At 42.4% G+C, this 27,194-nt stretch overlaps 3 protein-coding genes and 1 non-coding gene across 6 annotated transcripts; 1 reads left to right on the top strand and 3 right to left on the bottom strand.

The window, feature by feature from the left end:
* Positions 1-7,898: 7,898 nt before the first annotated feature.
* Positions 7,899-7,971, bottom strand: TRNAF-GAA (transfer RNA phenylalanine (anticodon GAA)). Its single transcript has one exon. It is a non-coding gene; the product is annotated as a tRNA-Phe (tRNA).
* A 97-nt stretch (positions 7,972-8,068) lies between these two features.
* On the top strand, positions 8,069-15,423 carry CTF18 (P-loop containing nucleoside triphosphate hydrolases superfamily protein). The gene is made up of 23 exons (XM_078573187.1): positions 8,069-8,622; positions 8,769-8,830; positions 9,739-9,873; positions 9,967-10,209; positions 10,403-10,489; positions 10,655-10,756; positions 10,820-10,885; positions 11,894-11,998; positions 12,079-12,140; positions 12,391-12,435; positions 12,614-12,687; positions 12,837-12,904; positions 12,993-13,061; positions 13,325-13,422; positions 13,505-13,586; positions 13,697-13,775; positions 13,851-13,938; positions 14,014-14,167; positions 14,258-14,461; positions 14,563-14,622; positions 14,700-14,971; positions 15,077-15,182; positions 15,255-15,423. Exons 1-23 carry the CDS (start codon positions 8,112-8,114, stop codon positions 15,306-15,308), a joined length of 2,826 nt encoding a protein of 941 aa, XP_078429313.1. The 5' UTR covers positions 8,069-8,111; the 3' UTR covers positions 15,309-15,423.
* LOC144701376 (uncharacterized) lies at positions 15,360-18,183 on the bottom strand. Of its 2 annotated transcripts, none has more exons than XM_078573188.1 (2): positions 17,965-18,183; positions 15,360-17,425 (listed from the first exon to the last, which is right to left on the bottom strand). In XM_078573188.1, the coding sequence occupies exon 2, from the start codon at positions 17,266-17,268 to the stop codon at positions 15,490-15,492; it is 1,779 nt and encodes a 592-aa protein (XP_078429314.1). In that variant the 5' UTR covers positions 17,269-17,425; positions 17,965-18,183; the 3' UTR covers positions 15,360-15,489. The 2 variants fall into 2 exon arrangements, with proteins under 2 accessions (XP_078429314.1, XP_078429316.1); XM_078573190.1 differs by lacking the exon at positions 17,965-18,183 and adding an exon at positions 17,678-17,950.
* Positions 18,184-18,289: 106 nt separating this feature from the next.
* Positions 18,290-21,196, bottom strand: NSN1 (GTP-binding family protein). 2 transcript variants are annotated; one of them, XM_078573191.1, is made up of 9 exons: positions 21,041-21,196; positions 20,708-20,952; positions 20,200-20,314; positions 19,941-20,114; positions 19,623-19,840; positions 19,290-19,554; positions 19,016-19,195; positions 18,720-18,940; positions 18,290-18,628 (listed from the first exon to the last, which is right to left on the bottom strand). In XM_078573191.1, exons 1-9 carry the CDS (start codon positions 21,057-21,059, stop codon positions 18,344-18,346), a joined length of 1,722 nt encoding a protein of 573 aa, XP_078429317.1. In that variant the 5' UTR covers positions 21,060-21,196; the 3' UTR covers positions 18,290-18,343. The 2 variants fall into 2 exon arrangements, with proteins under 2 accessions (XP_078429317.1, XP_078429318.1); XM_078573192.1 differs by having other exon boundaries at positions 18,290-18,625.
* Between the last annotated feature and the right edge of the window lie 5,998 nt (positions 21,197-27,194).

The following is a 27,194-nucleotide window of genomic DNA, read 5'->3' as shown; positions in this document are numbered from 1 at the left end:
TAAAACATATCCATCCTCGACATGTCATTCATGTCTCACACCGACGAATCACTTGTTCGACCATAACATGAATCGAAATGATTAGCGTTTATATGTAATTATGGAACATCATAAATCATTTGTTATGTCATTTTTCATGGTGACATATCAGTGATGGATGAAATGACTGCGATGTATAACATTTATTATCCCCATGACGATGACTGATGATGTGACAAAAAATCCGTAACATGTGACATGACGATGGCAGAGGGTATCATACAGAATATGGATTTGAGTTTCATCAATAAAATTATAAAACTTTACTCAAAACATAATTTGACTAGTTAGTGATGAGCATGGGTCGTCTACACAGAGAATGTAATCTGGGAAATAACTTTCTCTATAGGTTGAATTTGAGAGGAAAAGAATGAATACATATAGCTTAAGAGGTAGTGGTAGGATGAAAATAGAGATAGCCGATCGTGATAACAATTATTTAAGATGAATGAGATGAGTATCACACAAGTGGTAGATAGTGGATCGTAAATGAAGCTAGTGAAAATGAAAGGTTAGGATGAAGTAGGACATGAAAGGGTGATGATAAGATGAGACATATAGAAATCATGGTCTGAGGCTTTGAAAGTGGGAGAAGTAGGAGCAGAGCTATGAATGAAATGTAGGAAGATAGTGGTTTAGGTTTTGGTGGATAAATAAAGAGGGGAACATGTGACAAGATCATGATGGTGTAGGTGATATTTGAGATGGGTGGCAGATGATAATAGACAAGGATGAATGACGAGGGATAGTGATGATGAACAGGATCTATCTAAATGAATGTGTTAAAGAATGATCAATGTAAGGCAAGGAAGTAACCTTAGTTCCCCATGTTCTGCCAGGATGAAGGCATCTTCCTAATGCATATTAGCCTCCCCACTTCTCTACCAACCTTCTCAAAGTACTCAAGACACAAAGACTCTCTTGATGGAACTTCAAATTTTTACTTGCTTTCAAATTGAATCTTTAGAATGTATAGATGATAGAAAGACAAATCTACCCCAAAACTTTAGCTCAATCAAAGTTTTGGATCTTCAGATATCAAGTCCTGAAGTTGGACTATTCCTAGACGTTGATTTCTTCCAAATATTTCTCTCTCCTCATACTCGTCAGCGTCGTCCTGTCAGTTTGTAGGGCTTTATCTCATCTCATTGCATTAAGCCCAATCATTGGTTTAGATTGCCCCGCATTATCCTAGATAGACTGCTATCATTACACCACATGTCGCTTCTTGAAAAGGACAAAAAAGTAGGAATAACAATATAATTTATGTTAATAATATTTAAATAAGAGGAGCCAATGCATGTACGATGTGGTGTTTTATCAGCGGATGCCACATCAACCCGTGCTTTAAAAAGAAATCAATGAAAAATGGATATGTGCATGTACTTGTATACGTGTCACCACATGTCTCATGACATGTTGGATGGTGAAACAATATTAGACTGGTTAAAGGGAAAATGTCTTTGCGGTGCAGTTCTTCTGAGAAAATGTCTTTTTATTGGGCCACATCACCATGAAAATAAAAGAAACAATAAAGAGAATCCAATAGTAATAAATGCCATTATGGCATCGCTATTGCAATGCCATACGATTTGTGTTAAATGATTGGCTGACACCAATCCTTAACCATAATCGCTGGTTGGTCGTTGTTTGATGAATCAAATGGTGACACGTGGGATGGCGGAAACAAAAGCAAAATATTTCATATCGTTAATATCAAAAAAAGTAGGAAAACTTACATATTTATGAATAAAATATCAAATTTTTAAGGAAAAGTCATATATTGACTCTAATAATTATTTTTATTTCTTAATATTTTGTCGTAAAAATCCCTAAAAACATTTAAAATTCAGAGCATCATTCTAAAAATGGATGTAATCATTTTAGGCTTGATGAAATGCATATCTAACTAGTTTAATGGAAATAAATACGTAAAAATCATCCCATTAAGATATTAATATGGTGTGTAATCAATGTGACAGTAACTAATGACACTAGTTAGACTAATGATTCTGACAGATCACATGACCAAATACCCATCGCGGGTGGCATGGTAATGAAGAAGGGTCTCATACGGGTGCTGTGACAGATGATAACCATGAATATAATGATTTTATGTAATAATTTCACACGTCGTATGCACTTATTTTCATTTAAAAATCCATGATATTAAATGTTTAAATGATTTATTCCACTTCTATAAAAATTTCCATTTTTAATTGATTTTATGTTATTTTAACATAGTTTTCTAGCATTAATTTCATGAATGAAATAACTTTGTATGTCCTAAAATATTTATTTAGATTTATTTAAATATTTTAAGGTGTTGTTTATTTATTTAAGTACAACTGTTTGATTTTTGGTATTTTTATGGATTTTCTTAAATTAAAATCGTGAATAAAATATTTTGAAGTATGAAACAATAATTTTGAAATTATTTAAATATTTTAAATGAATTTTTTGAGTTCTCTACTCGACATTTTGAAGTATGAAACACTGGCAATCTGCCACCCAACTGGAGGAGAGAGAACGTCTGATGGCTTAGATTTCTCCAAATTCAAAGGATGATATCTAACAATCCAGGAGAAGTTTAGGTTGACATTTGAGGATAGTATCATCTTTCCTTCTGCTATCCATTCACCATCTTTTATCTGTAAGTAAAATCTGCCATCGTTATAAAAAATGCAACCTTAGATTTTGTTCCTAATTGTGATCAGCAGATTTATTTTTTCTTTCAGAATTTCGTTTGGGTATGTGATTGTACTCCAAGAGCAACTGATTGAAGGGGTGAAGTTCAGATCAACACACACAAAGGAAAAGCACCAATTGTCATGTTGGTCACGTGCGGATGAGGTCACTTATCCTGTTGGTAAAATAAGAATGATAAAATATTTATTATTCACATTTTACTAATTAGTAATAAACTAGACCAATTAGGATAATTATTTTCTAATCATTTATAATTATTTTTACTAGTTTTTTTATTAAATTAGATTAAATTTCAAACATAAATATTTTAAAATTAATAAATAGAAATTTAAGATAATTTTCACCTATTAAATACTTGCTCCCTGTGGTTTTAACTCTTGCTCCCTATATACTCATAAGGAAAATCATAACATTCTTGTTTAAAACTGAAGCCTTGAATGACATTTTTATTCCTAGTTTATGGTTATAAACAAAACGGTCGCCATAAATGACAACGGTGACATAATTCTCCCCAATTAAGAAGGGGAAATGGGTAATATGAATTGTTTATGTATGAAATCAAAATAATAAATATATTGGTCAAAATAATTTTTTTAAAAAATTACACATACATTGCAATATTTATAAATAGAGGATGAAATAAATAATTGGTAACATGTTAATAGTTTTCATCCCAGTGAGTATATGGTGATGCCAAAATGAATATAAAGTATTTAAGTAAATATAATTGTGGAGCGAGGGTAAGAGCATATGACACGTAAAAAATTTTAATTATGGAAAAAACTAAAAGAAAATAGTTGTATGTTAATAATAAAAGGAGATATATTGATCGAGAGAGATGGAGTGCCAAAGAGATAGGGAAACTGAGAAAGATATAGATAGATAGATAGATAGATAGATAGATAAATAGATAGATAGAGAGAGAGAGCGCTAGAGGGAGGCTGAGAGAGAGGGGGAGTCGTAAAGAGAGAGGGAAACTGAGAGAGATAGAGAGGATGGAGGGAGAGGGAGGCTGAGATAGAGAGAGGAGGGAGGCTGAAAAAGAGGGGGAACCCTAAAGAAAGAGGAAGATCGAGAGAGAGAGGGGGGGAGGGAGAGGGAGAGAGAGAGAGGCCAGAGGGAGATAGAGATCAAGAGAGAGAGGGAGTCATAGAGAGAGTCTGAGCGAGAAGGGGAGACTAAGAGAGAGGTAGTATGAAAGATAGACAGATGGATAGAGAGAGAGAGAGGGAAGGAGAGGGAGAGAGAGAGAGCCCAGGGGGAGGCGGAGAGATCAAGAGAGAGAGAGAGGGAGTTAGAGAGAGAGTCAAAGCGAGAAGCGGAGACGGAAAGAGAGGTAGTCTGAAAGATAGACAGAGAGATAGATAGAGAGGGAGACAAGAAGAGGGAGAGAGAGCCTAGGGGGAGGCGGAGAGATCAAGAGAGACAGAGGGAGTTAGAGAGAGAGTCAGAGCGAGAAGGGGAGATGGAGAGAGAGGTAGTCTGAAAGAGAGAGAGGGAGGGAGGGAGAGGGAGAGAGAGAGCACCCAAGTGACAAGGGGGATTTAGAGAGAGAGAATCTAAAAGAAAGAGAGAGATGGAGAGAGAGAGATATGAAGTCCTGAAAAGTGAGGGAGTCTAAAAGAGAGATAGAGGGAGATAGAGAGCGAGAAAGTTCAAAAGAGTGAGGGAGTCGAAAAGAGAGATATAGGGGGTCTGATGGAGAGGGAGAGAGATAGAGAGAGTGAGAGAGATGGACAGTGAAAGAGATAGAGGATATGAGAGAAAGATAAAGGGATTCTGAGAGAGATAGATAGAGGGTGTCTAATGTTGGGTTCTATAGGCCTTGACATGGATGAAGAAATCAAAATGATCCGTAGCAGAAAACTTAAGTGAAATCGTACGGCATCGATAAAACCACGAAACGAAGAACTTGTGCATAGATTGCATCTGTGATTTCTTGGATCAAGGAGCGAGATGAGTCCAGCTGCTCAAGTGTACAGCCGCTAGACGTATCCACGTGGTCCTCGACACGTCAGATCTCCTCCTTGTTGACGAGATGCGTTCAACCTCCATTGCAGTTACGCCATCCCGATCGCATCGAGAGTGGAGAGAAGTCATCGGGAGAGGGGAGAAGAAGGGGAAGGCTGCTGAACAATTCTGTCCTGGGTGAATTTCTTTCAAGGCCTTCCCCTATTTATACTAAGTGAGTATTTTTCATAAAAACCCCCAAAACTTAAGTATATCTTTCAACGTCCAAAAGACCATTTGCGTGTGACCCTCTAGGCCATGTATCGGTCTAGCTAATGACTCCAGCGACCCAATAACATTTATTGGTCTTCTAAATTAATTAAATACATCATCATATAGATTAATTAACGTCGGATTGATTTAACCCAATTGATAGGTCGAGTCTCCAACACGTGGGGCGGCAAGCTACACCTTGCGTCGTAGAAGATACAAAGGAGCGTGTATCGACTCACTCATGGAACTGTTCACCGTCGGTTACCGTGTATGTATAGTACCTCATCCTCTTGATGCTCCAAGGATGACTTTGGCTATGGTCAACTATCTAACCCTAATCAGTTACCCGAGTTAGTACTGATGCATTCAGAAATCATAGGAGACTCTTCTTCCGATATTTCACTGCCTCGGACAAGGACTTCATCACATCATCTTCCTTAGTTGTCACCTCTTATACCAAGGGTAGATGATCCCATCTTAATCACTCAATCGTCTTCGTTAACTTCTTGATGCACCGAACTAAGACTGTTTAGAATCTCATGATTAGAGACTCGTTGGCCATAGTCAAAGTACAACCACCATCCACAAGATGTCTTTGGTGTCTCAGGTCTAAGGACCGCTTACACAACCATGACGTGAATCAACCTGATTGACAGTTTGATATAATCCCATTAAAGGATTCATACAATCAATTCAGTGAACTCTTTCCACTAAAGAGCACCATTATTTATCCTTAGTGTCTCTGCACTGGCTACGAGAATGGCCATACTCATCATATGAGTGAGGCTAGATAATGCTATTTTATCCGGATACTTTGATGTCCTTCTCGTGTATCCTTCGAACAAGAATATTTGGAACACATATTTAAAGACTAGTGATCTCTGTATTACGATCTCATCATAATTCACTAAGTTCGATCATGTATTCTTGGACTTCATTATAAGCATCACACATGCACTATAATGAATATATTCTATTAATGAACATGGAACAAGATGTGGAATGTGTGATTGACTTGCGGGCTACATATATTTCCAACATCTAAGAGATAGAGATAGCAGAAATCAGATAAAGAGAGAGGGAGTCTGAGAGAGAGAGAGGGAGACAAAGAGAGAGGGAGATCAAAAAAAAGAAATGCATGTATCGAGAGAGAGAGGGAGTCCAAGAGAGCATGAGACCAAGAGAGGGAAACGAGACAGTTAAAATTTGTAATTTTTAATATGTCATTATGTCCATTGTGACAGGGACGCCATTTGGTTACGAGAGGAGTGGACAAGAAGTCTAGAGACATGTGATGAAAACATGAAGGATTTTGTCAAAAACTTGGGACGTTTGACGTGGAAAGAGACATGACAAGTTTGACGTCACCACCCATCATTCGTCCCATCATGCCCAAGCCATCCATCTCTGATGTGTAATTCCTTAGGTATAACACTATTTTGGGATTCATACTGATCAATCAAGTGAACAAACCCACCATTTGTCCTTAGTGTCTCCATACTAACGGCCCCAATATCAGCCATAATTACCATATAAGTAGGATCATATAGCGGTATTGTAACTGGATAATTTAAGGTCCATATCAATTGTCTATCAAATAGGAGTAGTCATAATACATGTTTAAATACTATTCATTTCAATAGTATGATCTCATCATAATTCTCTATGTCACTTTATGTACTCATGGACTTCATTATAAACATCACACATGAATAATGATGAATAAATATTATTTTCAATGAAGTCAAACACATCTCGGTGGTGTGGTAGGCTTGAGGACCACATATAATCTACCAAAATTCCTACCTCCATGTGTTGCCATTTGGTTCGATCAAATGGCGACTGAGTGAAGTTTTTTTCGCAATGATTACCATAGCTAATATTTTTTTTTCTTCAAAATGTGCCATTCTGGCATTGTAAATGGTGATGACATAATGATCAATGATTAGTTGACCTCTTCTTATTTATTTTAACCTGTACGATGACATGGATAAAGGAAAAAAACATGGGATTCAAATTTCAGTAAAAGTGTTGTAGAGAGTACGGAAAAAATTATTTATGTGTTATACTCAAAGTTGAAAACTCAAAAAAGGGGGGCGTGCTGGTATGGTAACCATTGTACGGTGGAAAGTGAAAAAATATGCATTGATGTGGAGCCACAATCAGTGTTGCCTTGTCGTTTACCATATTGTGTTTCGCCATGTCATTTACCATATTGTTTATCTCGTTAATGACACGTGTCCACATGTCAATTTTGGAAGAGGGAATTCATTGATGTGGAACGTGAGGAAGCATCTCCACATCATTTGTATAGTAATTATATTCATTTATCTTTATTTGTATCATTTTTTGATCAGGACATGCACGTGTCTCTCAATTTTGTCGGTTGCAAATGATGAGTAAAATTGCACCAATCATCCTCTTTCTCTCTCATTCTTATCATCATACTCGTATCACTATGTCTCATCTATTATAATTTATATGGATCATATTAATCTTATTAATAATTATCACCACCTCCCCTTGCATTTTTATCATCTCTTTATACTCTAGTTTATACGTATATCCTCTCATCTCGTTGATTTGTCTTTAAGGATATGAAATCCTAAATAAATATTTCATGGGAGACGATCCTTACTCATCCCTAGCTAGATTTAATTATCAGTCCCATTGAATACGATAAGTCCCTGGATTCTCCCCTTGGGCCACACGTTTCACTATGCTTCCCATTGCTTGCTCAGACTGATGACTGGCCCCACTATGCTTCACAAAGTATTGTGTTCTGCAATGATTGGCAACACAATCATCCGTGGAAATAAATGCTCATTGCATTTCAGAATGACATACTGCAAAATATTCTTGATTTCAGATAATTGCTCCAAGCATATTATAATTAAAGTTTTTAATTAGGAAGGGCAAAATGGGAATGCGGTGAGCGTGGATCGAACACGCGACCTTCAGATCTTCAGTCTGACGCTCTCCCAACTGAGCTATCCCCGCTTGTGTTGATAAGGTAAATTAATTTATTTATTATATTTATTTACTGTCATAAACTTTTTTCCCTTCCCGCCATAAAACCCGTTATAATTCGCGCGCTGTCTTAGAGTTAAGAAGGGCAGGGCGTGGAGAAGACGGAAGAGATGGAAGCTCCTCTCGCCGAAGAGCTGGAGTTGCTCGAAAACGCATTCCTGTGCGAGGAACCTGCCGAGGAGTACGAGGAAGAGCTTCAGGACGCCTCAAAATCTTCTTACGTCGCGGAAGAATGCGTCGAAGAACCATCTCAGGCGTCGGGATTCGCAGCGTGCAGGAAGCGGCCCTTGATTTTGGATTTGGACGATTTGACTGCAATTTCGTACGAAGAGAAAAGAGGGAGGAAGTGCTTTCCTGATGTCGATGATGCGGTCGAAGATCTGATGAGTTTGTGTCCAGTGAAGGATAAAAAAAATGCTGGTGTAGTTCCCGTTCCTGGTGATGTAGCTGTTGATCTCGCGCCTCCCGATGAGGTGGAGGAAAGGTTTCTTTCGAGATTTGCCTCTGAGATCGATGGCGACTGCGTCCCGGTGACGGGTCCTTGCGGCGAGAGAGTTTATGCTAAAATGAGTGCCCTCGCCGCAGCCTCTGGACCGAAAGGCTTGCGAATTGAACAATCTGGTTTGTTTAGTTTGTCATATTTCTCATTTGATCACATTTTACATTTTTCACTGGGATCATTCTCCTCTTACCGGACTAAATCTCCTCAGGCATCATCTTTTCTGACGACATTTCGAATACAACTTATCTATTTTTATCTGTTTTAGGGCTTCTCTCTGAACCTATCGATGCCCTGATGGAGCGGCTGGAACAGGAAGCCTTACGAAAGGTATCCAATTTCACTTCAATTAAAAAGAGAAGTGAAATATGTTTTTTTTATAAATTGTACCTGTACAATGTAGTACTTCTTGAAAATTTATGATAGATGGTCATAAAATATATGCTTCCTCTTTCTAACTCTGTTCGCGAAAGGCGGCCAATCTCGCTTTGGACTGTCGTATAACAAGGACGTAAAGCGGAGAGAATGTTATCCATGCTAGTTAAACCGATGGCTATCTTTTCGTGTGTCTTATTTTTCTCGTCTCCAAGGTCTTACACTTTTTTATTGTAAGAACGGAATCATCATTCCCTTTTTAAGGGAACATCTCTGTCGCAGAATTAAAACCTCTTTTGAGCAGAGAAAAAATACTGCATGCGAAGTCATACGCTTCTTTCTTCGAGTGAAACTATTTAATCTTTCAGTGATGGGTCTATTTTATGTCCTTGCATATTCGTTGGCGCATGTTCATCTATTTTTTGACTAATTTTTTTTGGGATTTTAGAACCTTTACGTCTTAATCGTGCTTTTTCTGATGGTTTAGTATCTCCAATCGGTTACTTTACAGAAGCATTCGATGTTGGAGGAATAAAGATAAACAATCTAATTTTGTAACAAATAATTGACTCAAATATTCTTTGCGACACGCCATCAAGTTCAAAGGCTTTCCGTTTAAGGTAGATAAATTTTTATGTAAAACTTCTAATGCTTTCTTTTTACGGCGGAAACAATTCTGTGGAATGAGGGGAGTTCTTTCTCGAATTTATGATTTTTCCAAGGTTTGAAATTTCACTATTTCACTCTCTAGAACAGTGCTACTTATTACTCTCTTCCCTATTACAATCACTTATCATACTTGTTTTAAATATCATACCATTTTTATTCCCTCTAATGCGAGAGATAATTAATTTTTATTGTAGGCTTTACAGGAGAGTTCAGCGCCTTCCGTTGATTCTGTTAATGTAACAAAGCCTGATAACGAACAACTTTGGGTGGAGAAGTATGCTCCCAGATCTTTTACTGAACTTCTGAGTGACGAGCAGACAAATCGCGACGTACGTTGGGATGCAGTCATTTCCATTAGTGCGTTAAGAATTCATAATAATCATCTGCTACTCATGTTAAACACGGCTTTATTTTTATTTCAGGTGTTGCTCTGGCTGAAACAATGGGATTCTTGTGTGTTTGGATCTCATATTCGAGCAACTTCTGATGGTGTCTTGTCTGCTCTTAGAAGACACTCAACTGTTGCTCAGCATAAAAAATCTTATGAAAAGAAGAATTTCAGAACTCAGCCTTCAAATTCTATGGCTGATGGGGATGGCTCCGTGTTAGATTCTTCTGACTGGAAAAAACTAGCAGAAGTTAATGATGGGACTCCACTTAAGAAGGTTGTCCCTGAGACAAATTTTGCCATTACTCTAGCCGCTCACTTTACTTCCGATGTATCCGGCATAGAATTTGGCATAATATATTTTTTTATTGGCGTTCATTTGTGAAATCTGTGAATGGTGCTAATTACTCTTTTGCCTTTTTGTTAATTGTTGAAGTATATTTGTTAATCTAATTCCAACGTAAGTGTAGGTCCTCTTACTTTGTGGACCGCCGGGCCTGGGGAAGACAACTTTGGCTCATGTGGCAGCGAAGCATTGTGGTTATCGTGTTGTGGAGGTTTGACGACTCATGACTTCTGCGCTACATTCTTTGCGAGCGAGCACTCTCATGTGCTTCTTACTGTCGGCGAATGAGAGTGCCTTAAGGATTAAATTTTATTTATCGTGGAAAGTATTGGTAGATTCATTCTCTCTTTTCATTTGTCATTTGTAACTCTCGCAGATAAATGCCAGCGATGACCGTTCATCAGCAACAGTTGAGTCAAAAATTCTAGATGCCGTGCAGATGAACTCTGTCATCTCTGATGCCAGACCTAAATGCTTGGTAGGTTCTTTAATTTTGTTTCCACGTTTGTAATGGTTTGAACGAAGCTCAAAAGTCTGGCAGGTCATAGATGAAATAGATGGAGCGCTTGGTGAGGGAAAAGGAGCTGTGGATGTTATCCTAAAATTGGTAAGTTTCTGTTTTCTTTCTAAATAGGCAGTCACCAATGCTTAAAAAATAACAAAAATGATGAAGATTGACTCATGTTTAGCTTGTTAAGATTTTTTTTTGAAGAAATGTTGTTAAGATTATAGTGCCTACCACTGTGATAAAAGTTGTAGCTGAAAGCAAGAGCCCTACATTTCTTAACTTAAGGCAGGACGATGGCTTCGACACTCGGCAAAACCTGCCTTTTATTTCACCATGCTCTTTCTGGGTTTTGGACCCTCAACCTTGGCTCTGTTTCTATATTAAGATTCATGCGCCTATCACTATGCTATAAGTTATAGCTGATTCCAAGGGTGCTACATCACTGGATTCGATATGAATTTTATCTAGGATATCCATGCCACATTTTGCCCAGTACGGGCTCTATAGTGTCCACACTAAATGCATGGCCCGCCACAGTCTAACCCATCCCTAAGGCAGACCTCACATTATGCCATTGGAATTACTGGAATACCTTTGCTAGATCGTCAACCCCTCCATTTAAAACAGTCCATAGAACACTCTCGAGCTGCATAGGATGATCTAGGACTGTTGGATCAAACTCTCGTTCACCTTGGATGAGCTCCGCGTGTCTTTTTGCTTATTTCTTTTGTGCTAATATAGTTCGTTGAATTCTACGTTTCCACTGCAATTACGACGAAATATCACAGTAGATGCTTTCATTAGTCTTGAAAGAGCTCATCAATTTAACTATTGTTCGTGGGTATTCGTGGGTATGCTTTCATTATTGTGCGGGGAGTGCTTTTATTAGCTCGTTCTAGATGCTTCGTATTTGACTTGAAGTCCATTGATTTTACTTATTTTTGACTCGTTATTTTAGTTGAGTTTTCTCAAATTCAGGTGTCATTACCTGAATTCAGCTTGGGGAATTAATTTTTCGAGAACGTGAAACCTTTTTCATTTGATTGACAGTCTTTTTCACTAATGTCATCGCGGGATTTTCTTTTTCACTTATGTCATGCCTTGTAGGTTACTGCCGAAAAGAAACTCTCTAGCCATAGAGATTCCGCTTCAGATTTTTCTGTAGGAAAGGCAGCTTCAAAGAGAAGAAGCACTGCTACACTGTCTCGACCTGTAAGAAAATATTTGGGAACTTGCTGCACTTGCCTTGGCTTGATTATTTATGCGCTGTCATTAAATGATATTTAATGTAGGTAATTTGCATATGCAACGATCTCTATGCACCTGCTTTAAGACAGCTTCGTCAGATAGCGCAGTGAGTCATTTTCGCTATTTATTTTTGCTTTTATAGGATAAGAAGCAGAGTGGATTAGTGTCAAAGCGAAAATCTAGTACTTGTCGTGCTTGAATTCAAACTATATTTTGTTGCCTTCATCAGGCTTTAGCAATTAAAATGATGTTTAGTTATGACTTGTAAGTGAATATTAAAATTTTCATTATTGACATTTGGGCGTATTTTCTTGGTTTGTTTTTTATTTTTGATGTTTCTCTTGTTCACTATTCAGGGTTCACATGTTCGTTCAGCCTGCTGCGAGTCGCGTGGTCAACAGGTGATGCTCCGATCGTTGACTGGGCATATGCTCGTGCCGTTTTAGTATTCTTTGGTGTTTATCTGTTCTTTCTGCAGGAACTTGATAGACTGCAGTATTTTGTTATGATTCATGGTTAAATTTATTTTCACGCTCTATTAGGAATCTACTTCAATTAATAATTCATCTTCACGGACAGGCTGAAATATATCTGCCATAAAGAAGGCCTCAAGACTAGTTCCATTGCTCTTTCTGCGCTGGCAGAGTACACAGGTATATTTCTCTCAACTATAATTTTCATAAAGAAGAGGACATCTTCTTGTCCCACCTTTTCTCAATTTGCTCTCGGATAATGTTAAACTATGGCAACTCTATCCATATTTGACTACTTAAAGCTAACAGTGTTCTTCTTTCATCGGCAGAGTGTGATATCCGTTCTTGCCTTAATACTCTTCAGTTTCTGAATAAGAAGAAAGAGAAACTTAATATTGTAAGCTACATCCGTCTTCTCTTTGCGACTGCTTTTTATACTTTACAAGTGCAATCTAATGTTTTTACTGGCGCCTTCTCTTTCTCAGTTGGAGATCTCTTCTCAGGTGGTTGGTCGCAAGGACGTGTCAAGAAGCGCGTTTGATGTGTGGAAGGAGGTACAAAATCCACCCTACTCTGAGTGCAGATATGCCATTAAAACCTTTGGATATAAGATAATTACTAATTTCATAAATTATATATTTATTTCTCCGTAAATGCCGATTAATATCTCGTGGAGACAAAAAGATTTATCCCTTTTTTTGGATGGAGAAACTGATTAACTGAATTATAAGCTTGGTTTATGTTCGTTTTGACTCATCATTGATGTAAACACAATCTCGAGGCATGCTACTGACGTGATCTGCAATTCTATGGCCAGGTTTTTCAGAAGAAAAAGGCAAAGCAGGAGAGAAAAATGATGAAAGAATGTGGCTTGCAAGGGGATTTCAAGTTTCTGGACTCTTTAATATCTAACCGGTAGGCTGGAAAGCACTTTCCTGTTTCTAGGTGTTTAATTACTCTTGGAACTCTCACGTTTGCTCTTTTTTTTTTCTTTCAGCGGTGACTATGAACTTACTATGGATGGCATTCACGAAAACTTTTTGCAAATAGGTTTTCATGATCCCTTAATGCAGAAGACCGTACGTCCTTTTCGACTCTTATTCATTTCATTGATTGGCTTCAGAATTCCTACCTTAATAATAATATTAAACACATTCAATATTGAAACTTTTGAGTTTTCTTCGCCAAGGTCGGGTGTCTGGATGTTCTGGGGACTTCTGACTGCCTTCTTCGCTACATCCTGCGCACCCAGAAAATGTCGTTACAAGGTTTAAGTCACAATTTTTTCATTAATTATTTGTTCATTTTTCTCGTGAAGATGCCTGACGGCTTGATGTTTTCAGTTTATCAGCCGGGCAATGCAATTGCCATTAACCGTTTGATAGCTCAAGCGGAGAGGCCAAACATCGAGTGGCCAAAATCATTTTACAGGTGCTTCTTTTCGACCGTCACCGCATCCTCTTCACTTCTCGCTCTTGGCTGATCATTCCGTTCTTTGGGGCCCAGATACCGCGGAACGCTGGTGGAGAAGAAGGATCTCGTCAAGACTTGGCTCAACGGGATCTCGCCGTCCATTTCCAGGCACCTTTCGACGGAGGGGTTCGTGCAAGACGTCGTATCTCCACTGCTACAAATTCTGTCGCCGAAGAATCTCAGACCAGTAAGTCTACCCATCTAGATATTTATTTATATACATTTCATTCTCTCCCTCTCTATCTCTTATTTTACGTACTTTTCCCTGGCCCCAAAGGTCGCATTGCACTTGCTTTCAGAGACGGAGAAGGAAGAGCTTTTTCAGCTGGTTGACACGATGGTGTCCTACTCGATAACGTACAAGAACCAACCCAAGGCCGATGCAACCGCGCAGGCCCACCTGAAATACGGATCCGCCGCTGAAGTTCCGGCGGCGGGGTTCGCGTTCGATCCCCCGCTCGACGAGCTGGTCAACTTCCAGGTTTTGCCACTTGAGAACTTCAAAACCTGAGCTCACTTTTTTCCCTGATACACCACTTGGAATTGATCAGCCGCTTTTCCCGCTGTCTTTGTTGTCAAAAGGGTCATGTTTTGGTCCGCCCGGGTCTCGCCTTGGCCATCAAGCAGATTGTTGTGCATGAGGTGAGTTCGGTGGCTTTTATCTCTGGTCTTTTGTGCTCTGCGAGAAGACGATTTTCTCTCATCCTCTACTGTTGCAGGTGGAGAAGCAGAGGATTCTGCGGAGCTCGGGGCCGGCGAGATTGGCCGGGGAAGACGGGGACACTCGCAGAATTGACGCAACTCATCTGGGAACTAGGCCCCCTTCATCATCTTCTTCTTCTTCTTTTGCTGGGCCTGTGGGACAAAGAAAAAACAAGGGAGCCCCACCGGCGATGGGCCTCGGCAAGTTTGCCTCCACCACCGGCGGCGTTCCCAAGAAGGTCCAGAAAGATTCACGCAAACCTCGCCGGTCGGAGAACTTCTTCGACAGGTATTTTCTTAGATTTTTGTGTCCAGTAAGTAGCTCGCCGCTGCGTTCGTTTGATCTGTTGGGTCAGTTCATAGTAAATGGCAATGGCGTCGGCTTTCGGTTCAGGTTTCGGAAAGCTAGCAAGGAGCGCAAGACTGACGATGACATCTCGGAGGCGCAGACAGACGACACGGGGCGGCGGCGCCGCCCTCTGCTCTTCAAATACAACGAGGTAAAAATCTCTTGGTCTTCTCCTTCCCTCCGTATATTAATCTCATCCCCTCACCCGATCTCCACCCGTCAGGGCTTCACCAACGCGGTGAAGAGACCGGTCCGCCTGCGCGAGCTTCTAATGTAAATTGGACCGGTAGAGCAAGGGCATCGCTAGCGTGCATGAATAAGGAGACACTGGCGATTGAATCTCATATTTTTTATTGGGCATCTATCTAATAATGAAGACCAACATCTCGGGCGTGGAAGGTCGCAGAAAGTAACAGGAGGCAATGGAAGGAAGAATGATGGGGGTGGGGGAGATCAAATCAGAGGGGCATGGTGCACTTCTTCTGGGAGTGGCCCAAGAGATGGCAGCGGCCGCACTGCACCACCCTCTTGGGGCGCTTCAGGTTCTCTACCCGGAGCAACTTCTTCTTGGGCCGGCCTGGAGGCCGGCGGATCTTCGGCGGCCGGACGACGGCGTCAAGCTCGGCGACATCCTCCTGCCAGAGCGCCCTGTCCGGGACGGCGTGTATGGGCAGCGCGTACGTCTCCAGATACTTGGCCACCGTGAAGCAGTCGTCCACGTACAGCCGTACGTCCTCGCCGCCGGAGATGAGCGCCGCGGCGGCGTGGGCGCAGGGGACACCGTAGACCTGCCAGCGGCGGCACGAGCAGCAGCGCGCCTGGATGTCCACAATGTTGGTCCGCTCCGAGGAGACGATCTCGAACTCGACCTTGTTGGCGCGCAGCACCTGGTAGCAGTGGGAGTCCGCCACCGCCTCCGCCACGAGCTTCTCCGCAGACGGCACAAGGTAGGAGCTCCCCGCCCAGGCGATGCCCAGACCGCGCCGCTCCTCGAACCAGTCGGCCAGCCGCGAGCGGATCCTCTCCATGAGCTGCACCACCGGCAGCTCGTGGCCCTCCAGCGCCCAGGCGTAGAGCAGCTCCGTGATCGCCAGCGCCGTGTGGCCGCGGCGCGCGCCCTCCAGGTAGGCGGCGGCCCACAGCCCCGGCGGGAAGCGCTGGAACCAGCCCACCACCTCGGGCGCCATCTCCAGCATCTCCCCCGCCCGCGCGTCGAACTCCACCGGCGTCAGCGCGTGCACCGCGCTCCAGAAGAGGTTGACCAGCTTGGTGTTCTTGAACTCCTCGCGGAAGCTCTCGCTCACCCGGCGAAGGCAGAAGCCGTGCACCGCGCCGGGCAGGTTCGCCTCCACCGCCTCCGCGATCCCCCCGGACCGGTCCGACAGCACGGTCAGCATCTTGTCCGCGCTCGGGCCGAGCAGCCGCCGCAGCTCGGACGCGAACCACATCCAGTTGGCGTCCGTCTCCTCGTCCACCACCGCCATGGCCACGGGCAGCGCGGCGCCCTCCGCGTCCACCGCCGCGGCGCAGAGCAGCGCGCCCAGGTACTTGCCCTTGAGCGGCGCGCGGTCCAGCTCCAGCAGCGGGCGGCAGGCCTGCAGGAACCCCGCCACGGGCGCCCGGTACGCCACGAAGAGCCGCTGGAAGCAGCCCTCGGGCGCGCCGGCGCAGACGAGGGCGACGCTGCCCGGGTTGGTCCGGCGGATCTGGTGGCAGTAGGCGGGCAGGAGGCGGTAGCCGTCCTCGAAGGTGCCGTGGACGGCGGCGAGGCTGCGCTCCTTGCCCCGCCATGCCTGCATGTAGGAGACGGCGACGCCGTGCTGCTCGCGGATGTCCTGCAGGATCTCCTTGGGCTTGATGGCGGGGTTGTCCCTGAGGCGGGCCTCCACCGACCGCGCCACCCACCCCACCGACGCCTGCTGGTGGTGCAGGTCCTGGATCCCCTCGCAGGTGTGCTCCCCCTGCAGCGTCCGCACCGAGAAGGTCGCCACCCCCGGGCACTTGGCCACGTGCACCCGCCACGGGCACCCCTCCTTGGAGCACTTGGCGATGAACCGGCTCCGGTCCGACTTCACAATCCGCAGGTCAAAGTGCATGGCGATGGCCAGGTCCTTGAGCCTCCTCCGGCAAGTCTCCACGTCCGGGAACTCCTGCCCCACCGCCAGACTGTAGCTCTGCGCCGCCTCGTCTTCGTCTCCCCCCAGCGGGCGTAGACCCCCCATCCCCTCCTCGGCCATCGCCTAAATCTCTCTCCTTGCGCAACCGATGTCCCCTCCTCTCCCACCGCTCCTCCTCATCTCATCTCATCTCTCCGCTACTTCATTGTTTCCTCCCCACTTTCGAGCTAGAAAATGAGTGACCGCCCATGACGGCTCAACCCGGTTTCACTGGAACCTGCCAAACGATTGAATGTTATCAAACGCCATCAAATGCCATCAAAGACCAATGGATTGAATGGAGGAGGAGAAAAATCGCTTATAAAAAATTCATTGATTGAGTGGTTTTTTCAGAAATACAAAGCAATTCAGATACAAAGACGACCAAGAGGAAGAGAGTGAGGACAGATTCTCGACGTTTATCAAGCAAAGTTGAGTTTTGAAAAGATGGGTCCGCTGCATTTTCTATCCCACCGAACGAAAGACTCACTTGACCTCCACCGAGTGATAGATTAGACCGACCGGAGAGGTGCCCCATTGAGGGAGGTCCCACGGATAAGACGATGAAATCCAGGCGAGCGAAGAGTCTTCGACAAATGATCTCTAACGCCCGCGAGACGAGTAATAGAGTTTTAAAAAAGGCCGACACCCCTCGCAAGGAGATTGAGGCAAATGAATCGAGCGAAGCTCCTTCCCTCGCCCCCAAGAACAGAGAACGATATTCGCACGAATGACCGGAAATCCAAGAGAAAAAAACAGATCAGAGAGGATTCATACCAAAAAATCGGAGGACGGGCAAACGCCACCACGGACCCTCAATCGACGAGGAATGGATTCGACCTCTGCGACGGGCGTAAGTAACCCTATATGGACCGAAGCCCAACCTGCTGAAGGGATTTCGATCTTGGCTCCTCTCTTCCGGCAGATCGATCGACCGCGAAACCCTCGCTCTCCCTCGGGTCGGTGCTCGTTCTTCTACGTGCGCGCCCGTCAAGGAAAAGAACAAAGTGTAGCCTAATCCTCGTAGAAAACGGAAAAGACGCTCCTGCCCCACTCTAAAAATGGGCTAAACCAGCTCAAAAAGGAAATTCTCTTGGGCCCAGAAAAAAACCCATTTTAAATACTCGATTATAAAATGTGGCAACATAAATGTGTCTTATTCCTCCATTTCAACGGTCTGCTCGTTGCGGCCGAAAAAGTCAACCTTGAAGTCGTAGTCAGCGTCCATGTCCGCCGCCTTCTGAGCCTTCTTGTTCTTCTTCTTCTCCGCACGCCGCACCCGCGGGTCCAGAATACCCTCCGCCGTGTATAGCTTATCGTTCTGCCCTTTCACTCTGCCTCCCTCCGTCTTCTTCTTCTTCTTCTCCTCTTCTTCCCCTTCTCCCACCATTTCATCATCACCAGATGCAACGCCACCATCGTTGTCCTCGTTGACCTGCTGCTGAAAGGCATATAAAAAGACTGAGGAGATTAGGGGAGATGGGTGGGAAGCTGTAGGCGCAGGATAAGAATCCAATCAGTTAGTGTGGCACCTGCGGCTCTTCTTCGCACAGAGAGTCGTCGAGGCTTGGCGGCGACCGCGGAGGGACCTCCACATGTCTAAGGTCCGTCGCCGCCACAAGATTGCCGATCACGGCGGCCTCCTCTGCCTTGTACACCTCATCCACGTCAAACTCCTTCCCGAATTCCGCCACGATCGAGATCTTGCCCGCCTTCTCCCTCTCCGGAGGCAGAGTGTAGTACTGGATCTTCCCTGCCACAAGTAATCAATTCCATGTTAAATAGGCGGCGGACGGCGGGTGGCGGCGTTGCTTGCAACTGCACTTACCCTCGTTCCAATCATGCAGGACTATTCTGGCAGCAGCCTCCACATCGAGAATGCCACCCTTCTTCAGCTTGCCCCGCAGGCCTGCCACCTTCTGTAGGAACTCGTCAACTGAGCTGAACTTGGGAAGCTTGTACAGTGCCATCAGCCTCTCTGCTGGGCAGAGCTTCAAGATTTCCTTCACTGCAAGTAAGAGAAACAAGGAGAAGAAAATTCAGCGACAGGCGGCGGCGGCGGCAATGATGGCAGGTGAATGCCAACGGAGGCGGTTGACAACCTGGCACGACAGGATCGTCCAGCTTCTCGATTCTCTTGCAATTGCGGAGAACAATGGAGGGGTCGTCGGCGGCAGATCTGAGCATCACGACGCCGGGACAATCCAAAAGTTTGACTTTCTTGTCCAGCTGGACTTCTTGCATAGACCGGGTCAACCCGGGGGTGGCCCCGGCGTTGACCACGTGAGACCTCTTCAGGCTGTTGATCAGACTGCTCTTCCCCACGTTGGGAAGGCCCACGATTCCCACCGTTATGGACAATTTCAGCTGTAACACAACAAAACAGCTCAAAAATACAGATTTTTACCCAAAAAAAAAGTATTTAATGTGCATACGTCGTGGCTCCGGGAGTAATTCTTGAGAAGTTTTATAAGGGTTTCGGCTCCCAGGCAATCGCTGGTATAAGACGTGTTACTGGGCTTGGAAGCTTTCGGCCCGGACTTCCAGCCCAGATGGGAACGCTGTTCCTGCGTGCTGCACTTGAAAGCCACCGTCGGCAACTCCTCTCTGAAATATTTAAGCCACTTCTCCACAGCCTCCCGCGGCACAAGATCTACATGCACAATCGTCACGAGATTAAAAACCAAAAAAACGAAATTGAAATCTGCTATTTTTTCCTAAAGGAGAATGAAAATTAAGTGTAAACTTCTCACCTATTTTATTAAGAAGCAATACGATACGCTTATTGGGATCTGCCTTGAGCACCATCTTCTCCATATCAACACATCGAGTTCCGAGTGGATCTCGGGCATCGAGGACTTCCAGAATGACATCGGATGCCTCAATAACTTTCACCAGTTCCTTGTAAAACGACCTTTCCGAATGATCTAAAAAAAATAAATGACTCACTTGATGAATCACATCCTTATTCATGGGAATCATGACGTTAAACAAAGGATGGTAAAATCATACCCTGAGCTGCTTTGCGGGAAGCGTCAGGGAGACCGGATTTCCCTTCAGCAAGTAACACATCAGAAGATTCTTCCGCGTTACTATCAAGCACAAGCCCTAGTTTTCTTTTTTGGGCCTGCGTGTCGAACACATCAAATATGAAAGACTGACAGAGAGCGAGGCAATCTATAATCTTGAGGAAAATAACTACATTGGAGTAATGAAAAATAAATTTATGACAAATATTTGATACTGAGTAAACAGAAGTCGCGAAGGTACATCGCTTGTCAATTGAAGGCTACAACCCATCGATAAATTCAAGGTCCTCGAGTGGTAATTAACGAGAAAAATTATGCCACTCGATTCAGGGGAAAATTTGAACCGATTTACCCAATCAAATACGACAAGAGGTGACCAATGCAAAAGAGGGAAACAAGATTAAGATGAAATCAAATTTTATAAAGGAAATGAGAACAGAATGAAAATTATGCCTCTCCGATGAAAGAGGGATGTGAGTTGGAAGACGCACCCTTTCCTTCCTAGCGGCCTTCTTCTGTTCCAATTCCTCCAGGGCGCGGGCTCTACGAGCCTCGAGGGCTTTGAGCTCTTGTTCCTTGAAAGGCCAATCATTAGGAATGCCCGGGTCTTTCTCAACCTTTTGTTTCCGATTTAAGCCAAGCTTCTTCGCCTCCTTTGCCTTTTTCTTATGATGCTGCTTGACTTTCTTGATGATCTTGTACTTCTGTCGCAGCGGCACTCTCTTGCTCTTGCTCTCTGCCAGAACAAGCACGTATAAGAGCCCGTGAAACGAATAAGAACGAATTAGGAAGAAGAACGAACGATGGGCGATTCAAAGACTTACTCTTGCTCTTCTTCACCATTTTCGGTCCCCCAATCAACCAAGACGAAATCCCCTAGCCGGCCGTCCGCTAAACGAGATAGAACTGCGCCATGGGAGTTTGAAAGGTCCAGATTTAAACCCTAGCGTTCCAGAAAAACCTTCCAAGTCCAAGACTGCATCAGAGCGGCCTATTAACAAGGAGTATGGCCCATTATGTCCTGGACAATGTCTAAAATGCCCTCTCCTCCTCAGATCCACAAAATATCTAAACTTTTTATGGAACTATGCAGATCATTCTACAATTGTTTATTGCCATAATGCCAAATTTATCACGTTTAGGAATGCAAAATAACTTTGTTCTGGGGGGCAAGTTTAGGATATGTTTCATGAAATTTATGGAAATAATATCGAGTGGGTTCAGATAGAATCAGGATAAAAAGCATGATATCTTAAATAGAAATAAAGAGAATGATATTCAAATATGCGCCCTCTACTATTTTCAGAAGCATCTAAAGAACTATGGGTCAAGAGGTACATGATTTGTTTGACATTATTATATTTTTAGCAGTTTTGTTCAGGCCTCACAAACAAAATTGATGACTAGAGTGCAAGTCTAATGTCAAAGGACTCAAATATTTAAATTTTATTTTAAAACCCGCTACCATTGGCCATACTCGATGAATGTGGCTAGTGGCCATATTCTAAAAATATATTGGCCATACATGATGATCGATAACACGCTTACTGTTACACTTATCACATTATTTTTTATATTTATTTTCATTAAAAGAATTGCATATGAATGTTAATGAGCTTAGAATGATTAATTAACTTTTAGATTGATGTTCAGATTTGCTGAATTTTTTTGGTATTTTTTAGTCAATATATTTTTAAAGATATTATTTTTTAAGTTGGAATATTTGAATGATTTTATATACATAAAATTACACTTACTAAGGTTTGCTGCTGTCATTCCAGGTGTTGCAATCCAATTTGTTTAGAATGTGGCCACTAGTTGTAGCCAATCTACGACTGTAACGATTACCGTCACTAATCGTTGTAAAATGGTGTCACTATGGACTTAAAAATCTTAATGCCATAATGTATTAATCAATGATGCTCGGTGATAGGAAATCATTCATAGTCTTGATTCATAATAAATGTGAATTTATGCATCAGACACATTGCCAATGCATGAAAATTCAAAAATTAAAATCACAATCGATGGAATTTGAAAACAGGAAATGTTTATGCATAAAAAATATTGATTAAAGTGACTCTATATGCTAACCGATGGATATTATGTCGCCGTCAAGCCAATCACAGTACCATGTTTATTTGAGTTGATTGAATAAAATATTTACGTTCATTATTGTTCCGTGTGATGTTTATAATGAAGTCCATGAATACGAGCAATGACTTAGTAAATTATCATGAGATCATAATACAATGATCACTAGTCTTTAAACATGTATTCTAAATATTCCTATGCGATGGATAGTCGAGATGGACATCGAATTATCTGGATAGAATAAAACTAGTTGATCCTACTTATACGATAAGTATAGCTGATCATGTGGCTATTAGTGTGGCGACACTAAGGACAAATAATGGGTGCTTTTTGGAGAAAGAGTTCACTAAATTGATCCGTACAAATCCCTAAATGGTATTATACCATTCAGGTTGATTCATGTCACGGTTGTATAAGTGATCCTCTGACCTGAGACACCAAGGACGACTAGTGAATGAACGATTGCATTTGACTACAACTTACGAGCCTCTAATCAAGGATTCAAATAAGTTATAAAGCAGATGTAGTAGGAAGCTTACGGAGATGACTGAGTGGTCAAGATGGGATCATCGGCCCTCGGTATAAGAGGAGATTGACTCGAGGAAGATGATACAGAAAAATCCCTAGTCAGGGTAGTGATGATATTGCAGAAGGAGTTCTCCAATGATCCCCATTACGCATCAATACTAATTGAATGACAGATTAGGGTTTGACAATAAATCGAACTCGACGTCATTCGAGAGTCTCGCGCGGATGATGAATTATACATATACGGTAACCGATGACGGTAAAGGTTCCATGAGAGAGTTTGAGACTACTCGGTATCTTCTAGATCATGAGATGTAGCTTGGCACCTCACAGGTTGGAAACTTAACCTATCGATTGGGTTAAATCAATCCTTATTTAATTAATCTCTATGTTGATATAGTTAATTAATAAGGTTAGTCAATAAATGTTATTAGGCCATTAAAGTTATTAACTAGAACGATACATGGGCCTAGAGGGTCACACGCACAAGGTCATAAGGGCATTGGTGGATATATTTTACTTTGTAGGGTTTTTGAGAAAAAACCTTAAGTGAAATATAAAGAGGGAAAGGGGTCTCATTTTAAGCAACCATGAAAGCCTGATTTGAGAGCCCCTCCTTTTCTCTACTCTCTTCTCCACACATCCAAGTAAGAGTGTCTTCATGGTGAGAAGATCTTCTAGATTTTCAAGAAGAGTTGAAGAAGAAGACGTGGAGATCCAAGCATTGAGTGATTGCGTGGATACTTTGAGAGGCCGGACGCATGAATGGCTTTAGAACGATCTCGAACCGACAAAGTCAAGGGTGGAACAAGTTCCCCAAAAGGTACTTTCAATTTTTGTTTTAAAGATCGATTGAGAATCGATCGACTATGCTTCCGCATCCATGAAAACGTGATTTCCATGAACGAATCAAGGCACCAAACCCAATAGTGGTATTAGAGCCAGGTTTTGTGTGCCTTGGTTAAAAGAAAATGGAAAAACGTCCAAAAGGACGTCCAAAATTTGGATTTTGGACGTCCTTAAGGACATTTTTTGGCCTCCTTGAGTGGCCAATGCCAACGCCGACTGCCCAAAGGGCACCACCGGCCGCCCAAGGGGCGCCCGCGGTCGCCCAAGGGCCCCACGGCAGCCCAAGGGGCCCCGCAACCGCCCAATGGGCGCCGCGGCCGCGCGCGGACCTGATCCAATCCGATTGGATCAGGTCGAGTCTGATCCACAAAAAAGATTATTTTTATATGAAACGCGGGAGCCAGGATTCGATCCCGGCTTCTGCACTTCAGCAAACGACCATCGGGTGGCACAGTGGTAGCCGGGATTCTTATTTATATATATATAGATATATTAATTTTAAATACTTTCTTCAGTAATTTATTTACTTAAATAATTTAGAAATAAAGTATTTAATACTAAATAAATTGCAGACAATTCTGGAAAAATTCTAGAAAATTTTTCTTTATTTGATTAACTCAAATAAATCAAAATAAAATTATTTGAGGTTGGTAAAATTATGAAAATATATTTTTGGATTTATGGAAGGGAATAATTTAAGAGTTCAATTATTATAGCCTTCAATAAAATTCCGAACATTATTTAAAATATTTCAATAAATATTTCTTGAATTTTTAAACAGGAAACTCATGTTTCTTTGCTAGAATTTTGAAAGTATTTAATTAATTGTTTTATATTGCATTTGTTATGTGATTTCACTTGTGATATAAATATGTGACATGATGAATGTGATGTGGAAAAATAAAAAACTGAGGTGGATTAAATGTAGGTTCCCTTAACTTAGTGGACCAATAAGATTGGAATGTGGAGTTGACTATTTGAGATAGTCAACTTACACTCACATATACAAATTCATACGCCACACATGAGTTAGGGCATATTTTAATATGAGATATTACATGTGCGTATGTCATCGATAAGTACATATAAAATCCATCTCTTTAAAATTTGAGCTGCAACGCGAAAGTGACGAACTTAAGAGTGATCCTCCGTCGTTATAGACTTAGGATCCAAGTCCCTTCTAAGCTAGGTTGGTGGAGTCAACTCCAGGCCTACTTCTTCGGGAGGAGGAATTGAGAGCTAGTGTGTGACACGAGGTCGAGATAGAGGAACCGTGTAGTTTGGTGGGGGTATACTCTAGGATTACACACAAATCTATTTTGGACAAGTAACGATGGTATTGCTCAGACCAAACTCAGTGGTTGGTGGGGGTATACTCCAGGCCGCATGAGCGTTGGGACCAAAATCATTGCATATTGTAAAGGGTTGCAAGTCCCATGAGATGGGTGTTCAATAATGTGTATTATGATTGGTGGGGGTATAGTCCAGGTCATATTACACATGTTAAAATTCCGATCCCCACTAGGAGATAGTCGGTTTCTCTACTTTCGTACACTTGAGGGTTGTATGGATTGATGAATTTCAGTGGGAGTTATTTATATTCGATGAACTTAGAATCTGCTTGAACTAGTAATTCATTAGATATATTTCGTGCAGGCTAAGATGTTGTCGAGCAACCCACTACGTGGCATAATGGATGCCAACCGTTTGACTGGACTGAACTTTACTGATTGGCTCAGGAACTTAAAGATCCTCCTTAAGTCTGAGCACATAGCCTATGTCCTTGAGAGTGATGGCCCGAGAGAGCTTGCATCGGATGCAACTGAAGGGGAGATTATGGAATATCAGAAGTGAAAAGATGACTCCACTACGGCCCAATGCTACATGCTAGCTTCTATGTGCAATGAGTTGTAGAGGCAACATGAAGATATGGAGCCAAGGCCAATGCTACTCCATTTGATGGAGTTATTCTCCAAACAGGGGACTCAGAGATATGAGATATCGAAGAGCCTATTCAGGGCTTGCATGATCGAATCGTCTTATGTACAAACTCATGTACTAAAGATGATTGAGTAGATAGAAAGGTAGGTAGTGCTAAGATTTGAACTCCCCGTTGAGATGAGCACATTTCTTATTCTTCAATCCTTACCTGATTCATTCTCCGAGTTCATTGTTAACTTTATCATGAACAAAATTCAGACGACTCTTCTGGACCTGCTTAACATGCTTACCACTACTGAGGGGAACCTTTAGAAGGACAAGCCCCAAGTTCTCTTTGTTGGTAAGACCAACAAGAAGAGAAAGGCGATGTCTGCCTCAGGACGAGACAAAGGGAAGAAGCAAGTGAAAGCACTGTCGACAAAGAAGGACAACAACGAGAAAGGCACATGCTTCCATTGTGGAACAAAGGGCCATTGGAAGAGGAACTACAAGAAGTACCCCAATGAGATAGCTCAAAAGAAGCATGGCGATGCTTCATGTATCTATGTGATAGAGACTTACTTGCCTCGTAGAGGTTCATCATCTTGGGTATTGGATACTGGATGTGCTTCTCATATCTGCAATGACTTGCAGGTGCTAACAAGTAGAAGAAAGAGGAGCAAAGGCGAGGTGGAGCTGAGAGTGGGGGGAATGGCACAAGAGTTGCTGCTATCACTGTGGGGACAGTGAACCTTAAGCTTCCATCCGGAGATGTCATGTCTTTTGAAGACTGCTATTATGTTCCTAGCATAATAAAGAACATTGTATATGTTTCATGTTTAGATAGACTCAAGTACAACGTGACCATTATGAAAAAATGTTGTTCTATTTATTTTCAAAATAAATTGGTTGCATCAGCACCATTGGTCAATGGCTTGTACTTGATGGATATTTCTTCTTATAATCTACAAGTAGATGTTTCTCTTAAGAAGAGTAAACAATTAGTGAACACATCCTATTTATGGCACTGCCGACTTAGGCATGTTGGAAATTGAAGATTACTAAAGTGGCATAAGGATGCATACTTGGGTTCATTTGATTTTGAATCATACGCAACCATTGAATCTTGCATTATGGGAAGTTACCCAAATCACCATTCTCAAGGAATGGTGAGCATGCCAAGGGCATCTTGGAACTCGTACATTCTAATGTATGTGGTCCTATGCCTGTCCAAGCTAGAGGTGGATGTTCTTACTTCATTACTTTAACCGATGGTTTCTCTAGATACGGATGGGTATACTTAATGAAGTATAAATTCGAAGCTCTTGAGAAATTCAAGGAATTCAAGAATGAAGTAGAGAAACAATCTGGAAAGAGTATTAAAACATTTCGATTGGATCGAGGTGGAGAATACTTAAGTACACAGTTCACTCAATACATAAAGGATAATGGTATCTTGACTCAACTGACTCCTCCACATACACCACAAATGAATGGGGTGTCGGAAAGGAGAAATCGAACCTTGTTGGACATGGTAACATCTATGATGAGTTTCTCAAAACTACCATTGTTCCTGTAGGGATATGC

The sequence above is a fragment of the Wolffia australiana genome, chromosome 3 (assembly GCF_029677425.1).
Source record: "Wolffia australiana isolate 7733 chromosome 3, ASM2967742v1".
Taxonomy (NCBI): domain Eukaryota; kingdom Viridiplantae; phylum Streptophyta; class Magnoliopsida; order Alismatales; family Araceae; genus Wolffia; species Wolffia australiana.
Note: the sequence above shows the minus strand (reverse complement) of the source record. Positions and strands in the feature narration are given on the sequence as shown.

Coding starts and splice junctions, on each gene's coding strand:
- CTF18 (XM_078573187.1), top strand. CDS start 8,112: ATGGAAGCTCCTCTCGCCGAAGAGCTGGAGTTGCTCGAAAACGCATTC. Junction 10,757..10,819: donor ATGCCAGACCTAAATGCTTG/GTAGGTTCTTTA, acceptor AAAGTCTGGCAG/GTCATAGATGAAATAGATGG. Junction 12,688..12,836: donor TGCGCTGGCAGAGTACACAG/GTATATTTCTCT, acceptor TTTCATCGGCAG/AGTGTGATATCCGTTCTTGC.
- LOC144701376 (XM_078573188.1), bottom strand. CDS start 17,268: ATGGCCGAGGAGGGGATGGGGGGTCTACGCCCGCTGGGGGGAGACGAA.
- NSN1 (XM_078573191.1), bottom strand. Junction 20,115..20,199: donor TTCCCGCAAAGCAGCTCAGG/GTATGATTTTAC, acceptor TATTTTTTTTAG/ATCATTCGGAAAGGTCGTTT. Junction 18,629..18,719: donor TGTGCGAAGAAGAGCCGCAG/GTGCCACACTAA, acceptor TATGCCTTTCAG/CAGCAGGTCAACGAGGACAA.